The sequence below is a fragment of the Barbus barbus genome (genome assembly GCF_936440315.1).
Source record: "Barbus barbus genome assembly, chromosome: 49".
Taxonomy (NCBI): Eukaryota; Metazoa; Chordata; class Actinopteri; order Cypriniformes; family Cyprinidae; genus Barbus; species Barbus barbus.
In genome coordinates, this window is record NC_136727.1 from 680,347 (window position 1) to 696,676 (window position 16,330).

At 36.2% G+C, this 16,330-nt stretch overlaps 1 protein-coding gene and 1 long non-coding RNA gene across 2 annotated transcripts; both read left to right on the forward strand.

Annotated features, from left to right (window-relative positions):
• The first annotated feature begins 1,621 nt into the window (after positions 1-1,621).
• LOC306867424 lies at positions 1,622-5,778 on the forward strand. Its single transcript, XR_013784017.1, has 4 exons — positions 1,622-1,768; positions 2,659-2,718; positions 3,211-3,379; positions 4,905-5,778. It is a non-coding gene; the product is annotated as an uncharacterized lncRNA (long non-coding RNA).
• Positions 5,779-10,443: 4,665 nt separating this feature from the next.
• LOC306867605 (ETS-related transcription factor Elf-3-like) lies at positions 10,444-13,676 on the forward strand. The gene is made up of 9 exons (XM_079413367.1): positions 10,444-10,575; positions 10,713-10,876; positions 11,324-11,554; positions 11,645-11,788; positions 11,890-12,000; positions 12,099-12,185; positions 12,422-12,535; positions 12,630-12,825; positions 12,916-13,676. The coding sequence occupies exons 2-9, from the start codon at positions 10,720-10,722 to the stop codon at positions 13,019-13,021; spliced, it is 1,146 nt and encodes a 381-aa protein (XP_079269493.1). The 5' UTR covers positions 10,444-10,575; positions 10,713-10,719; the 3' UTR covers positions 13,022-13,676.
• Positions 13,677-16,330: the final 2,654 nt, after the last annotated feature.

Genomic DNA, 16,330 nt, shown 5'->3' on the forward strand with positions numbered 1-16,330 from the left:
AAGCTCAAATAGAAGAGATTTTTCATTCGTCTCACGTTTTCATCCCTACATCATTCCCAGACTTATATTTGTGATTTTAAAGAGTTTTCATAATTGCACTACTACTTTAACACATGGAAAATAAGTCTTAATATAAAGGTAAAGATATTCTTTTATGGTGAAAAAAAGGTTTTCAAATGTACAATAAATGGGCAAAAATATATTTGCAAAATAAATATACATGATATTTTCTACCAGTATGTGGTCTGGCCATTTTTTGTATACATATATATATATAAGTATTAAAAAAAAAAAAAAAACATTTTGCCCTCCATATATTTCAGTCCGAAGAAAATGCATTCACAATTTTTGATGTTTAAAGGAAAAACTAGTTGTTTTCTGTAACATGCGTCAATATATAACACATTTCAATTTTAAAAAAAGGAAGGAAATTAGGATTATTAACCAATATTACAATATATGAACAAATTAAATCATGTAGTTTTGATCTCTGGCTATTCTGTCTACATTTGCATTTAGTCTAAATGTAGGCCACTGTAAGACTGAAATGTATTTTCCTGCTCCTGAAATATATTTGGTATATGAAGGTTGAAACGAAATATTTTAAATGTCAACTTCACTGTTTACAGCATATTTAAAAAATATTTTGAAAAATCTCAAGTCGTTTGTAACGAGACAGCTTTGTCTTATTTTCCAGTAAAATATTTTTTAAAAGTCATTAAAACATTTACTTGAAAAGCAACAAAGATATAAGACTTGTTTTTATTGACAGTATTGTAAAATGTGTTTGACTGTAAAGTAAGCCTACTGGACTGTTTTAATGCCTAAAACACTATTAAATACAATTAATTTCTACTTAATTGTAGTTGAGATATTTGTGAATTAGATGAAGTAATACTGAGTGAATATGACCATTTTTGTATTATTCCTCACCTCCAGGTGTTTTAATAAAGGGGCTCACTATAGTTTTATTGTGCAGTCAGCTTGCTTCTGATGGTCAAAAGCCTGTTCTCCATCACTGCATAGGCTACTCATGGATGAGACATGCAGATAGTGATAAGAATATGAAAGAGGTCGGAGGTCAACAGCACATAAATGCCAGAATGTAAAATTAGTTATTTTATGTATTTAAATTGTTTCATTTTCATTTGTACTTTACAACTCTGCTGAAAAAAACTATAGAATCCTGCCCACTGTAAAAAATTGCTGTAATTTTTACAGTAAATATTTACAATAGACTACTGTATTTTGAAATTTACAGCATTACAGGGAACATGCTAAATAATTGCTGTAAAATTACAATAGTATCTACCATAATATAGTGTGCATGTTATTTAAGGAAGAATGTATTTTCCTATATATTCTGGGAACATGATTATACAGTGATGCTACAGGATATCATACATATTTTTTATTTTTTTTTAGTGTTGAAATCCAGTTTTGGAACTCAGTCAACTGTAATAAATACAGCCTTTTTAACAAAATATTTACACCATGTTGACTCTGACATATGATTATATAATGTACACATCTATTAGTTTAAAACTGTTTGCTTTAAAAAAAACACATGATTAGACAACTCGGCGGAGCGCAGTGCATGTGATGTCATTTCGTCATCAGCAGCGGACATCTTGGGACTTCTCAGGAGTCACGACTTCTGGCGCTCTTTTTTCCTATTTCGCGCTCAACTCCTGCACGCTACGATAAAGAAGTTGGTAACACTGCGATTACCAGAGAAGAGGACCTCAAAAGAGTGAGAGTGAGGGAGGTGAGTGTAACAACTAATTCATGCTTCAGTTAAAACGTGAAATCCTGATACATCCAGTTATTCTTTTACCAGTCATTAAGATATTTTTTTTTTATTTTGTGACGTTTCAAAAGGGATAAATATCTGTTCAATTCTATGCTATTTGCTTTTTTAGTGCAATGTTAGGATTAACATTAGCTGGGTAACGTTAACTAACTTTTTTTCATCTTGAAAGAGTTACCTGTCTGCCATATTACTATAACATTTTCGATAGCTGTTCGGTATACAATTAGTGTGGATTGTTGTTAGTAGTCACGTAAACTTTAAAACATTGCAATTACATTAATAAAATTAAGTTATGTAGGTTTTATGCAACTCGGCAACATTAGTGTTTCACTGGACTGTCAAGCTATTAACTAATTAGCATGTGTTTGTTTCGATGAAGATGCTGTTTTTTATAAGTTTTAGTTTTGTTAATATCACTTATAAGGGTGTATGTAGTCAAATTAGTACTTTAGTTGTTCATTACAAAGTAACTTGCATTGGAAATTACTGTGCACATGCTTTACTGCTGTGTATGTAACTTTATTAACACTTTTTTTTTTAAATTGCAGTTGATGTTTATCTGTAAATTCTGTAATAATGAGAGCTGCACAATCCTACATTTTGTGCAGCATGTGAAATTGCATAGAAATGTGCCTAATTCAAAATTTAGATGTGGTGTGCCTGATTGCCCACATGTTTTCACAAAGTTTTCTTCATTGAAGTCCCACATATACAGACATCACAAAGAACATCACACGTCTGCTAAAGAGATTCAGGCACAGATGTGTGATAAAACATTTAAATGCCATGTAGACTTTTTTGAAGTTCAATGTGGGACCCTAACACAGTTTTTGTCTCATTTGAAGAGCCACATTCAGTCAGGTCTGGAGATCCGGTGCCCATTTGGTTGCAACAGGACATTTAAGGTGAGATCTACATTCGTATCACATGTATCACGGACTCATAAAATGTGCTCTGTAAACCAATTGATAGAGCCTGCTATGGCCACGGAAACTCCAGTTTCTGATGTTGTGTCTGAGAGTGAGAGATCAGATGTTGTAGAGCACAATTTTCCTGAAGTTGTGGATGAATCTCTTTTTCTAAGAAATTTAACCCTTTTCTGTCTGAAACTGTACCTTACCTTCTGTCTCTATTATACACACTGTTCTTTGCTTTCTATTTCTATTTTTGCCACCTCTGTTCCTGTATTCCATTTCACAGTATTATTCTATATTCTTTCCATTTGTTATTGTCTCTGAACCTCTCCCTCCCTCTCTCCTTATTGGTAACCATAGTCTTTATTATCTTTTAGTTTATAGTATTATAGTATCAGTGTCTTTATTAGTTAACATGAACTACCCATGAACCATGCTTTTACAACACTTATTAAGCTATGTCCTTCTGTATTTCTTTTACAGGTGAATCCATGACCCCAAGCAAGTGGATGTTATCAGTCGAAAGGGAAGTTGTCCTTGGCCCATGTTCAGAGGCATTTGTTGAGGGCCTGGCAGCATTGTTTGCGACCTATTACAACTTAAACCTTGCTTATCCGGATGAAGCTGCATGCACCCTCAAATTTATTCAGAGGTATGTCAGAGCATAAACTCCCAACAAAAAATGTATTGTAGACATTAAAATTTTCTTTACTTTTTTAGGTTTACAAGTTTGGATTTATTTTTTTATTTTTTTGGAAAAGTTGTCAAACAGCAAAAAACTGAACACTGAATTTAGTACATGCAGCCAAAGTCCAGCAAAAATATTTTATCAAAAAAATCTATTACAAAATATGCATCAGGGATATGGATTTCCGTATTTTCCGACCTCTGAGGGATGACCCATGCGATTTGCGTAGATCTGAGTTTTTTTTTTTGATGGGGTGGGGTCCAGTCCTTTTTGTATTTAGCCCAGGCAAGACGCTTCTGACGCTGTCTCTTGTTCAAGAGTGGCTTGACACAAGGAATGCGACAGCTGAAAACCATGTCTTGTATACGTCTTGAAGCACTGACTCCAGCTGCAGTCCACTCTTTGTGAATCTCCCCCACATTTCTGAATGGGTTTTGTTTCACAATCCTCTCCAGGGTGCGGTTATCCCTATTGCTTGTACACTTTTTTTCTACCACATCTTGTCCTTCCCTTCGCCTCTCTATTAATGTGCTTGGACACAGAGCTCTGTGAAAAGCCAGCCTCTTTAGCAATGACCTTTTGTGTCTTGCCCTCCTTGTGCAAGGTGTCAATGCTCGTCTTTTGGACAACTGTCAAGTCAGCAGTCTTCCCCATGATTGTGTAGCCTACAGAACTAGACTGAGAGACCATTTAAAGGCTTTTGCAGATGTTTTGAGTTAATTAGCTGATTAGAGTGTGGCACCAGGTGTCTTCAATATTGAACATTTTCACAATATTCTAATTTTCTGAGATACTGAATTTGGGACTTTCATTAGTTGACAGTTACAATCATCAAAATTAAAAGAAATACACTTGAAATATATCAGTCTGTGTGGAATGAATGTATACATTATACAAGTTTCACTTTTTGAATGGAATGAAATGGAATTAATTGTATTTTCACAATATTCTAATTTCATATGTGTGTGTGTGTGTATATATATATATATATATATATATATATATATATATATATATATATATATATATATATATATATATATATATATATATATATACACACACACACACACATACAGGTGCTGGTCATATAATTATATACACACACACACACATACAGGTGCTGGTCATATAATTAGAATATCATCAAAAAGTTGATTTCTTTCACCAATTCCATTCAAAAAGTGAAACTTGTATAATGTATACATTCATTCCACACAGACTGATATATTTCAAGTGTATTTCTTTTAATTTTGATGATTGTAACTGTCAACTAATGAAAGTCCCAAATTCAGTATCTCAGAAAATTAGAATATTGTGAAAATACAATTAACTTAGTAAAACTATTGAAATATTTTCTTTGGCCCAAGCTCTTCAATAAATGAAATGTTAAGGAAAATTATATTTTAAAATGACACTTAAATTCATTTTATTCATTGAGTATATGCTGTTTTTTAAAAAACAATTGCTGTGTGTGTTTTTTTCATAGAGGAATTGTGGGCATTAATCCGGAAACTGGATCAAAAGTTGCTGGAAAGAGAGACAAGAAAATGAAAGGAATGAACCCACATGTATGCACACTGCTACGGAAGCTAATGGACTTTGAATGGCTTACCATAAAAAAAAAAAGTGTTCCAATGAAATTGAAGTGAGAGACTCTGATTGTCAAGTGCATGATTGATGTTCAAATTAATGTACATGCAATGTCTTGCCCCTTCATGGATTTGGCAGTTTAAAGGTAGGCACAGTTCAGACCCTTTCTTTTGTGTTTATTTAAACTTTGAGTTTCTGAATGAAGTTTATCCCCCCCCCCCAAGGATAAAGCCTTTGGTTTAATGTGCAATCTCCATTTTTGTTTCTTATATTTTGTTTCAAATATGTTTTGGAAAATGGTGCATATGTTAAATGAACATCTATTGTACAATAAATCGTTACATTTATGAAAACCTGTTATTTTGAAAGGTTTATTCTTCACACTACACACTAAATTGACAAAGAATACTGAAAATTTGAGGAAAAAGTAGGTTTACACACCCTCACAGCAGTGCTAAATCTCAGCTATTACTTTAGTGAACTGAATTTCACAACAAATGCACTAATTTACTGTAAAATGTATGTGCAGTGCAAGTTCATAGTTGCTCTTGTAATTTCAGTCACATTCGTAACCGTTGCTACTGTAATTTTACAGGGATAGCTGTAAAAAAAGCACCATAATTTTACAGCATATATACAGCCGTGTGCTGTAATTTTTACAGTACAAATGTAATTATTGATTTACAGTAGTCTTGTAAATTTACAGTCTTACTGGCAACCAAAATTGCCAGTAAGTTACTGTAAATTTTACAGGAAATTTTTTACAGTGTGCCCAAAACACAATAGAAAATGTAATGGATTTAATGGTTATAATGGTATTGGTTTTAATGGAAACTATAATGGTGTCTACTGCTATGTGATGGATTCTATTGGTGGGATGTTATCCTATTGGGAAAATGCCCAAAACACAATACAAAAAGCAATTTTGTAATGGTTTTACTGGAAAAGCTAATGGTTTATAATGGTATTTTAATGGAAACCACTGGAATTTCTGTGATGGTTTCTATTGGGCTTCTATTGTTTAATTTTGTTTAGCAGGGAAATAAACAAGAAAGAAATGAGTGCATGTTTTCTAGCATAAGTGCACATTTACTTGTGCATTAAATTACAAATAAAAAATACTTCAGCTTGCTCCTTATATTGTGATCTCGAATTACAGAATACATTTTAGGATGCATTTGAGAGACATTCTTTAATGTGATGCATATATATATATATATATATATATGCATGCACAGTTTGCAACTTTAATCATTTTTTTGGTAATTTCATGATTTATCTGACAAGAGAACTAGCCTACATTGTATGCTCAGGTTCTGTGTGTGCTTAATTTATGATGACGCAATATGGAGTGTCCCCCTGGCTCCGCCCCTGTGTGTCTCGTTTTAAGGATTTATAGATTAGTGGGGAAAAAATCATTTAGACGCGTTTTGCTGCATGAGCGTAACGCTAGCGGTCTGTGACGTCATCTACACACGTATGGCGTGAGGCGCGCGCTTCGCCTGATAAACTTCTGTCAGTCATTCGTGTTAAAGCTGTCATTCTCTCCTGAGGTGATGAAAAATGTTAGTAAACATTGGCATTGTGTCACTGACTGTACAAACAGACACGCTCGGTTAGATGAGGACAGAGGAGATTACAGTTCGCGTGTTTTCACTTTAAAGTTGTTCTCCGTGGCTTTGGTGTATTTCTCAGATCAGAAATGAAATTTTCAAAACTACTTGTATAATCTCCACATCATCTAGTCACTTGTGCACATCATAAAAGCAGTTTCTCATTCTTTTGAACAAGTTGCGATTGCTTTGGTACAGTCATGCAACTGATTATGTACATTTGTCTGCTACATCATCAGCTGCTATTGTCATGTTGTTCAGAATGTATTATATAGTTCTCTGTGCTATAGTCTTACCTCTCAAAACATCTGGTCATTAGTTCATCGTATAAGTCATTAAATGCAGAATGGTTGATTGTCATAAACTGTCAAGCATATTTTCTACACATCTCTATTAGACATTTTGTAAATTTGCCATGAATTGTGCAAGTGACTCTCACTAATGAAGAGAATATAGATCAACCAATTATAAACCAGTTCTCTGAAATATCTCAAAGGTGCATCTCATGACCCTTCAGTTGGAAAGCATATATAGACAGAGGACAACACAAAAGATACAGATTCTGACGATGGATGAACATCCAGAAAACGATCAGGGACAACAGCCGAGAGGAAGAAGAGGAGTAAGGAGGCATGGAAGTGTACAGAGGAAGAGGAAGAAGAGGAGTAAGGATGCATGGAAGTGTACAGAGGCAAAACAGAGGAAGAGGAAGAATAGGCCAAGGACAGAGCTGTATATCAGATCAAATAATGTTGTCAATCATGACCTTATAATGGCTGAAGGGTGCAGATAAAGATTGGGAGATCGACCATATCCTCAATAATTCAAACATTTTGAAACAGTCTCTTTCAATCAATATCCCACAGACATTAATGTGTAAATTTGTACTTTTGAAAGGAAATATGGCATACATAAGAAGCACAGCCTTCTGCAGTTCAGTACAGTAACTGTCATCCAAACTGATGCCATAGTTTACATCAGATAACACTAACAGAGAGCACTGTTATATACTGTCTTATCCGTACACAATGACACAAGGACTGGCGCTGACGTGATCATTGACACAGATATTTATTTCTGAGAGATGAACTAAGCATTTTGAGCAAGAGACTGGCTTTTGCAGGTAATCCATGGTGTTGTGCTGTTTGTACGAGTTGTGTTGAGAAATGTCAAGGATGATTCGAGAAATGTGCCAAAGCCACTGAGAAAAACTGTAAAACAACTAAAAACAGATCCAAAACTAGAAGCTTAAACTTTATAAATACTATACACATTTTAAAAACAAAGAAATTAAATAAAAATGACAAATGCATACAACAAAATGTCAAAACTTAACATTTAAATGAAAAACTAAAATAAAGCTAAAAACAATTCTAAATATTAAAGAACAAAAGGCATAAGAGTATAATAATGATTCTAACTATATAACTATATATATATGTATATATGTACAACCACACACACATACATACACATATATATATATATAATTTCCATTTAGTTTGTTGAAGTATTAAAATAACTCAAATTAAATGAAACTAAACCTTAATAAAAGACCTGCAGACATAATAAATTCAGACATTATTTAACTAAAAGATAACAAATACAAATCACGACAGTATAGTTTATCAGTAATCCTTAAAAATAACTGAGCCAAACACACATGAGAGATGGTTATAAAACTGAAACAGAAGTTCTTTACACTCTTCTGTCTTCACATGAGGAGGACTTCACACAACAACTGCTCTAAACACTAATAAGGCAATAAATACTCTTATTTCCGCTGATAAAGGCTTCTCTCAAAGAGTATTTCTTTACACTGTTTCACTTGGCATTGCAGGGTATTTCCAAGAATATTATGATAATGTTAATAAAACAAACCATTGATACATCCTGGTACTTTTTGTAAGTGTAAAAATAGCAAGGAACATTTGATAGCATGTGGTAGCCTACTTTGTGATGTAGTTGCAGTACCCGGATCCCTCCTCATGGTGACAGGAGTTTCACATTAACTGAGTCCGACTGTGTGCAGCTCTCATTAACTTCATTAACTAGCCTGTTAATGAATCTGGAGCAGTTAATAACTTTGGGAAGTCAACTGAAGGAATTCCTCACTGTGACACTGACCTTCATGCTTTACTAGATATATAACAGACCCCAAGCTGAGCGAAACACACATGGACTAGTGTTTGCCATCACAACTGGGACTTCCCAAATGACTTCTGTTGTTTTAATTGAAGCTAATCATGATTACAAACCAAACCGAACCCTGTCCAACCCATTACCGACAACATATGGCAATTTCTGTGAAAATAAGACTTGGCATTTTTTATTATGAAGTTAGTCATAATGTCTTTAAACTGACTTTAAGCTTTAATTATGAATTATTTATTTAATGGCAAGAAGTGACGTAAAGAGATTTAATCTGATTTAATCAAAAGTATAGCTCATCATGACCTCAGGAGATGAATACATTGCGAAATGCTGTTAAAAACGTGTTAGGTGTGACCTTTTAAAATATGACCTTAACAATTCTGATCTAATGTTGTTTTTCTCTCTTTCCCATGTAGGTGATTGTATTTATTTATGATCTTATCTGACTTCTGCAGAATTAACCAATAAAACATCTCAAGTCTGAAAACAAAGAGCATCTTTATTTGATCACATCTGCAGCATGTTCTTAGGAAAACCACACAGGCTTCTTAAGTTATATTAGCGAGGATCTCATTTAAATAACGAGGAGCTCTTCAAAATGCTGCTTTTTAGTATTTGTGAGGATTTTTTCCAAGAATTCTGCCCTTACAAGTACAGACAAACCTACATACACTCATCACTGATGGATGTGTTCACACTTTCTCCTCTATTGAGTGTTTAATCGACATGATGCAAGACAGGTAGAGAGAGCGACAGGTGAGTGATGGGGTGACAGACGCCTCCACGTATGGAAAGTCTCAAGAATAATTTATCATCCCCAGAACCTGTTCATTTACATTCCAAGAAGTCCTTCCTTCATCGATCATCAGCGTGACGTCAACAAGAAATAGAAAAAGAGCTGGGAAAATGTGAAGAGAATAACATGGAAACATCACATGATGAACTGCTATTTTTAGTAACGTGGGCTAACAAATTGCATAAAAATAGAAACGGAAAAGCCAGCACACTTATGCACGGTAATTAATGACTTCCGTTCATATATGGTGGTATTTATTTCACAACAGTCCACAAAAAGAATGCAAACACAAATTCTGCTCATACGAATCGCTTCAGACTTGAGGTTGAAAGGCTTACATCACTTGCTGTCATTATAAGCTTCATCCACAACAACAGAATGGTGTTTACCATCACCTACATGTACTACAAAAGCACTCAGCCATGTATGAAAACCCAAAACACACACACAGAGAGAAACACCAGTCAGTCCTGCTGCAAACTGAAACCTGTTATAAAGTTACACACACACACACACACACATATCAGCTTCGCCAGTAAATATTGACAGAAATGACTTCATCCCTCCAGGAATAGTTGAAAGAATGGGTTAATGTGTGTGTGTGTGTTGTCATGGGAAGAGCACAGGTGACATAGTATTTCCTCGCGTTTATCTCTGAAATTTATGTTAGCTGTCATGTTTGAAGTTCATGTTTCAAGGTCTGAAAAGCTATTCTCAGGAAAAAACAAAACAATTGGGGAGATTGGTCGAGCGAGAGCAAGAGAGAGAGATATTCGCTGGAATTCCCCCTCCCAGAAGAATATGCTCACCTGGCCACGCCCCCTCTTTGCCCGTTCTTGCACTATAAATTCAGAAGCAGCAGGTGCATAAGCAAACCTTCTGATACTCTGAACAGTGAATCTCAAACCACTGAAAGCAAACCCTTACTGACTGGATTTTTACCTAACTAACACTTGCACTGGGATTTTATCTGGAAACAAAGCTGCCTTTAGCTACCACAACTGGTAAATAATTTGCCTTTTAAATCATTACCTTCCAAGCAAGTAAAAAAAGTATATATATATTTATTTTTTTAATAAGAACATAATTCTGATTTGCAGCTTTGGATGAAATTCAATTGATGTGGTTTCTTATGTTGCAGACTTCTCATGGCGTCAAGCGAACTTAGTCTTATTCTCAACAACGCAAATGCCAACCTGTACCCATCTGAACCACAGCCCAACTTGTTGAGCATGACCGCACCGATGGGCAGACCACCACACCTCTCAGAGATGACCTTCAGCAGTAACAACAACAGCACAATGGGTAAGATTTATCACCATGCCACTTACTTAAGAATAAACGAGCGGTAGCTCTTGATATCTGTATGGTTCTTGCTTGCTTGGGATGGTTCCCATCACACAACCGAGAGTCCAGACACGCCGATAATCTCTCATCCCTGAAGTCTGACCTCAGTTTCTGACTCTTAAAATCATTAACCGAGGCAATGTTTAACTTGGCCCGCAGTAGGCGGGCAGGAATGTTTTCTTTATGGTCTTTAGGGCAAAGCAGTCATTGTTGACACTGTGATCAAAACTTACAGGTGTCAACACAACAGATAGTTAAACACACAACAGTAGCTCTGGCCCTGGAGACAGTAAACCTGAGCGGGTATTCTTCTATTGTTAGGGGCTTAGGTGATCTCAGGTACTGACATGGTCACAGTGCAGGTGTGAATGAGGCTAAACATACTTTGAACCTGTTCTCCGGCAGGCTCCTGGGACCAGGTGAACCCACAGATGTGGACCAGGCATAATGTTCTGGAGTGGATTGGCTTTCACGTGGAGGAGAGCAGGTTCGATGCCAGTCTGCTGTATATAAACTACTGCAACATGGATGGGATCACACTGTGCACAATGTCAAAAGAAACTTTGATGAGCATGTTCGGATCGATGCTTGGTGAACGGCTTCACCACAGTCTGGAGACCCAAAAGGCCAGATATGGTGAGCAACAAAGACAGAACTTGTTTGAAGAAGCCTTTGGAGCTTTGGTACTTGAATGCATTAACACTCTTTATTTGTTTGTGTCTACAGCTTCTGACCTGTCTGATACATGTCTGAGTGAATCCGAATTAGACTTACTGGACAACATACTGAAGAACTCGTTTCCCTACATGCATGGACCTAACCTTGGTCCGCTTCTGGAAACGGTGGTGGTCCAGCCCTCAATCCCATCAGGTGAGAAGCAAATTCCACTTTGCAACTTTTCAACACAAACCATAGAAAGCAGTATCCAATCATCGGTACTTGAAATAACATTTTGAATTCTCTTCACACAGACAATTCGGAGAACAACTACAGCTACTTTGATGAGTACACCAACCAGCTGACTCCAGAGAGCGACCACGGCTATGACTCTCTAACTGAAAGTTTTCAGAGTTCCCACACTGGTGCGTGTCACTACAGAACTCTTCTAATCCATTAAGGTCAAGCATCCCAAAGTTCTCCAGAAGTCTGAACGCTCTTTTCTTTGTTATGTCCTCTATAGGTAGCCTCCTCAACCCAAGCTCACCCGATTCCAACAGCAGCGACTCCGGCCCAGATTACTCAGAGACGCCTTACTCCACCAGCACTAGTAAGTTCCTCAAATTCTTCTCCTAGAGGGAGACCTACTTGCAGAAGCTAGTTTCAACCTTAATCAAACACACCTGAACCAGCTAATCAAGGTCTTCGGGGTTTACTTGGCAATTACAGGCAGGTCGAAACCAAACTCTGCAAGTAGGTGGCTCTCAAGGAGCAGGTTTGAATGGAATAATGAAGTAGGGAGTACCCAATAGACCATCTAACGTTCGACTGCGTTCTCTTCCACAGAGAAATTTGTGAAACAAGAGTCAGAAGAGCCCAAAAAGAGAGGCAGAGGACGACCCCCAAAGTGCCAAAGTGAGGGATATGACCATTTCATCCAGGCCAAAAAAAGCAAACACGGTGAGTACACAGAACTCTAGTTGAAGAGATACCTAATGCTCAAGATCAAGTAACGATCCTCCATACTAAACTAGACTCTATTTCTCAATTGCAGCTCCAAGAGGAACCCACCTTTGGGAGTTTATCCGGGACATCCTGATCCACCCAGAGAAGAACCAAGGTCTGATGAAATGGGAGGACCGCAGGGATGGCGTCTTCAAGTTCTTGAAGTCCGAAGCTGTTGCTCAGCTCTGGGGGCAGAAGAAGAAGAACAGCAGCATGACATACGAGAAGCTCAGTCGAGCCATGAGGTAAAAGACACAATTCTGGGATCAAGAGATTTGGGGGGGGGGATTTGTCCAAGACAGTGGAATAACCAGAATGTTTGCTCTTTTCTACAGGTATTACTACAAACGAGAGATTCTGGAGAGAGTGGATGGACGGAGACTGGTTTACAAGTTTGGGAAGAACTCCACCGGTTGGAGGATTGAGGAGACCGGATATTGAAGTGGACCTGTCAGTCAAACGTAGAGACTTTGGGCTCCTACTAATGAGGAACTTTAGGCTGCTCTGAAGATCCTCTCTTTAGAAACACACTCTTCCCAGAGGGAAAAGGTTTCACAGAAACTGTAAGCCAGAGTTTTGGCTAAAGTAGGTTTTATGAACCGGTAAAAGTGGCAGTTGTCTGGTTCGAGCGGCACGCGGGCGTGGCCTGGATCAGATAGTATTGCTACATCACTTAAAGACTCTATATAAACATTTGTTCTACACAATGGTTGAACTGTTAGAGAATGTAAAGCTTTGTTAAGGCTTTTTGGTATTGGGAAATGAAGTTTTGTGTGTAGATATTTTTGTCAAACCACGTCGATGATATGATGTGTCTGTAACGTTCATATCTGCTGTACTGATTGATATTTGTTCTACTGTATATAAATGTATGTATAAAGTATATATTCTTTGTAATAATACTTGTCAATCAAGTACAAATCAGATATATCACTGAAGATTCTGCTCAATTTTTCTGTGATTTGTCAAGTCACTGGATAATATGTATGAGGTTTGCCTCTCAGATGTTATAACTATTATGTATGGCATTTATTTGCTATTTTTTGTATACGTTTTTTTCTAAAATAAAATTTTGGATTAAAAGTATTTTATCTTGCGTTTGTGCCTCACCCTCCTCAACTATGTTCCACTGAACCTTATTTCAACATTTACTTTATACTTGCTCAATTTGCTCAAGTCTCCTTATCAGAGATCACAGATGTGTTGAAACGCGACCCATTCATGTGAGTTTCAAAACAAACATGTAGCAGAATGCTATTTTTACGCATCTCGGATGCATAAAGTGTAAACAGGTAAAAAAATGCAGGTCAAATTTCACTGCAAATCAACAGAATGATTCAGCTGTTTTTGAAAAAAGAATTCCAACACGTTTATCCATTATGTTTGACGTCTTGGATAGTATTTTGGTCCTTTTTTTTTGGATGTATAAAGTCAGTTCTCCTTAAGTTCACATAATAATATTATTTAACACATTTAAATATGACTGCAACTACAATTAGGTTCTTTGAATGCCCATTTTTGTGCTGTTGTTTGATTTTTCAGACCTAGAATTTTCAAACGACGCACTTGATGCAGTTTGACCTTTGCTTGAACTTGATTGCATTTTTCAAAGCAGGTTTAGTTTTGCATGTAGAGCACAAAGCGACTGTTTTTTAGAGGTCTCGCATTCAAATACACACGCATTGCATTTTAATTTTGGATCCACATGCAAATAGACGCGGCTGAACAAGACAGAAACTGAGAACCATCGTAAGCAGTAAACAGTCTTTGTATTGGATAATCTCACACATATCATTCAATACCTGTGAGAGCTGCGGAAAACAGTCGGAAAAGAGTTTATGAGCTCAAAAACACTTTAAACTACCCTGGAATTAAGGTAATCTGAGATGGTTAATCTGATGGTCTTGAACTGGATTTATTTTATACACTAGAATCCAGCAAACCATCTCAGATGACTTGATTACCAGTTACTAAATAGAGCAGTTTCACTCCGGAATCCTTTTACCGTCGTCATGTTTGGTGTGTTATTATGTGGTCTCAACAAACGTGACAAATGTTAAAAGAATTAATTTGTGTATCACATAACTTACTTCAGGTGTGTTTCAGGTGTACGCAGTTATACTTTCAGTTTTGAATAATACACATAACTATGCGCACGGTAAACATCAGGTGCTTTGTCAGTTTGACTTACATGATTAACATTCCCTGTACACTCCTGAAACTTCTTTTGTCATGGTTTAAATTACAGACACAGAAATATTCAGGTCAAGAATGTTTTTCGATAAGCCGAGCCCTAAAGAAAGCTGGAAGTCACTGGCGGCTTCGCCTGCGGCCTCAATCTGCCACTATCCCTGATAGCTGAATTCAATGCAAGATGCTTCAATGAATAGACTTTTAAATGCTTTAAAGTGCACGTTTCATTCACAGCATCGCTGCAAGAACATAAAGCTGCAATAAATGCTTGTTTTCTACTGTTCAGGTAAAACTATCATGAATTGACCCCTGAAGGAAAGCTGCAGAGTGTGACTAAAGTGCATTAAACAGAAGAGAGTTTGTTTGATGGTGATTTATGACAGGCATCAGATAAGAGCTCATATGCGTTTACTGCACTCACTAGCACTTCTCAAGGGCCTGTCGAGTCTTGTTTGTTTGAAACGCTACATTCTTCCACAGTTCTCTGGAAGCTGCGATGGTCAGTGTGTTTGTGTGATATCATATTTACGTCGAACGAAAGTAAAAACATCACAAAATTTTTTTTTGTAAAAAAGTTTTAATGCATCACACATTTACTTTTATGTAGGTTAAATATGCAAACAATTAATAATTAAATGAAAATGCATACAATTGTAATAATTAGCATTTGTGCGTTTAATTTTTATTTTAAAATTGCGGCAAAGTAAATATAATTAAAAACAATGAATGTTTTAATATAATTGTATAAATTAAGTTTCATACATATAATTTATAAAATTGTTTACAATTATAAACATTATAAAAATTAAACATACATATGAAACTGTATTTAATATTAATTATGAATAGCAAAAAAACTAAAGTTTCAGGATTGTTTGGTGTGTTCGGGTGTTTCATGTCTAGTAAATAAAATGATTCATTAAACAATATAAACTGCTGCAGTCACACGACTAACCTGACTGTAAACCCAACTAAACAACAGCAGCAGAAAAACTGGATTATTACTGAGTCAGACTCATGCAAAAATTAAAATTACATTAAAACATATTTTTAGCATATACAAACAATATTTTTCATTTTACTTTAAAACAAACATATTTTTGCAAGTTTTGTTTGCTAGTCATGTTATAGTAAATATTTAGTATAGTTATAAAGTTTCTGCAGAGTGCGTGTGTGTGAGGCTGGTTTCTGTGCAGATCATGTGATCATGAAGCTCCGCCCACATCCTGTCACTCCCATTATGATCTCATCTCACTGATTTGCATATGTATGCAGGGATTTTCCCGCCTTCTCTCCTTCAACTTCCAAGTAAAATCCATGTAGACAACAGCCCACACACATTCTCTCTCTCTCTCTCTGTCCAACCCCCCATAAACAACTCAGCGGCGTTAGTTATAGCTTGATATAAACCTAAAAGTTCAAGATCGGATCTGTTTTGATATGTGATCATTTGTTAATCATTTCATTTCCAGTGAATATTTTGGTATTGATGGAGTGACACGCCCGGCACACTTACGTAAAGAGATCAACCCGGGCCAATTATTTATTACTCATGTA

Bases quoted from the DNA above. Each gene is read 5' to 3' on its own strand.
- LOC306867605 (XM_079413367.1), top strand. From the start codon at position 10,720: ATGGCGTCAAGCGAACTTAGTCTTATTCTCAACAACGCAAATGCCAAC. The intron at 11,555-11,644 runs GTGAGCAACAAA...TTGTGTCTACAG, and splicing joins GACCCAAAAGGCCAGATATG to CTTCTGACCTGTCTGATACA. The intron at 12,186-12,421 runs GTAAGTTCCTCA...TCTCTTCCACAG, and splicing joins GCCTTACTCCACCAGCACTA to AGAAATTTGTGAAACAAGAG.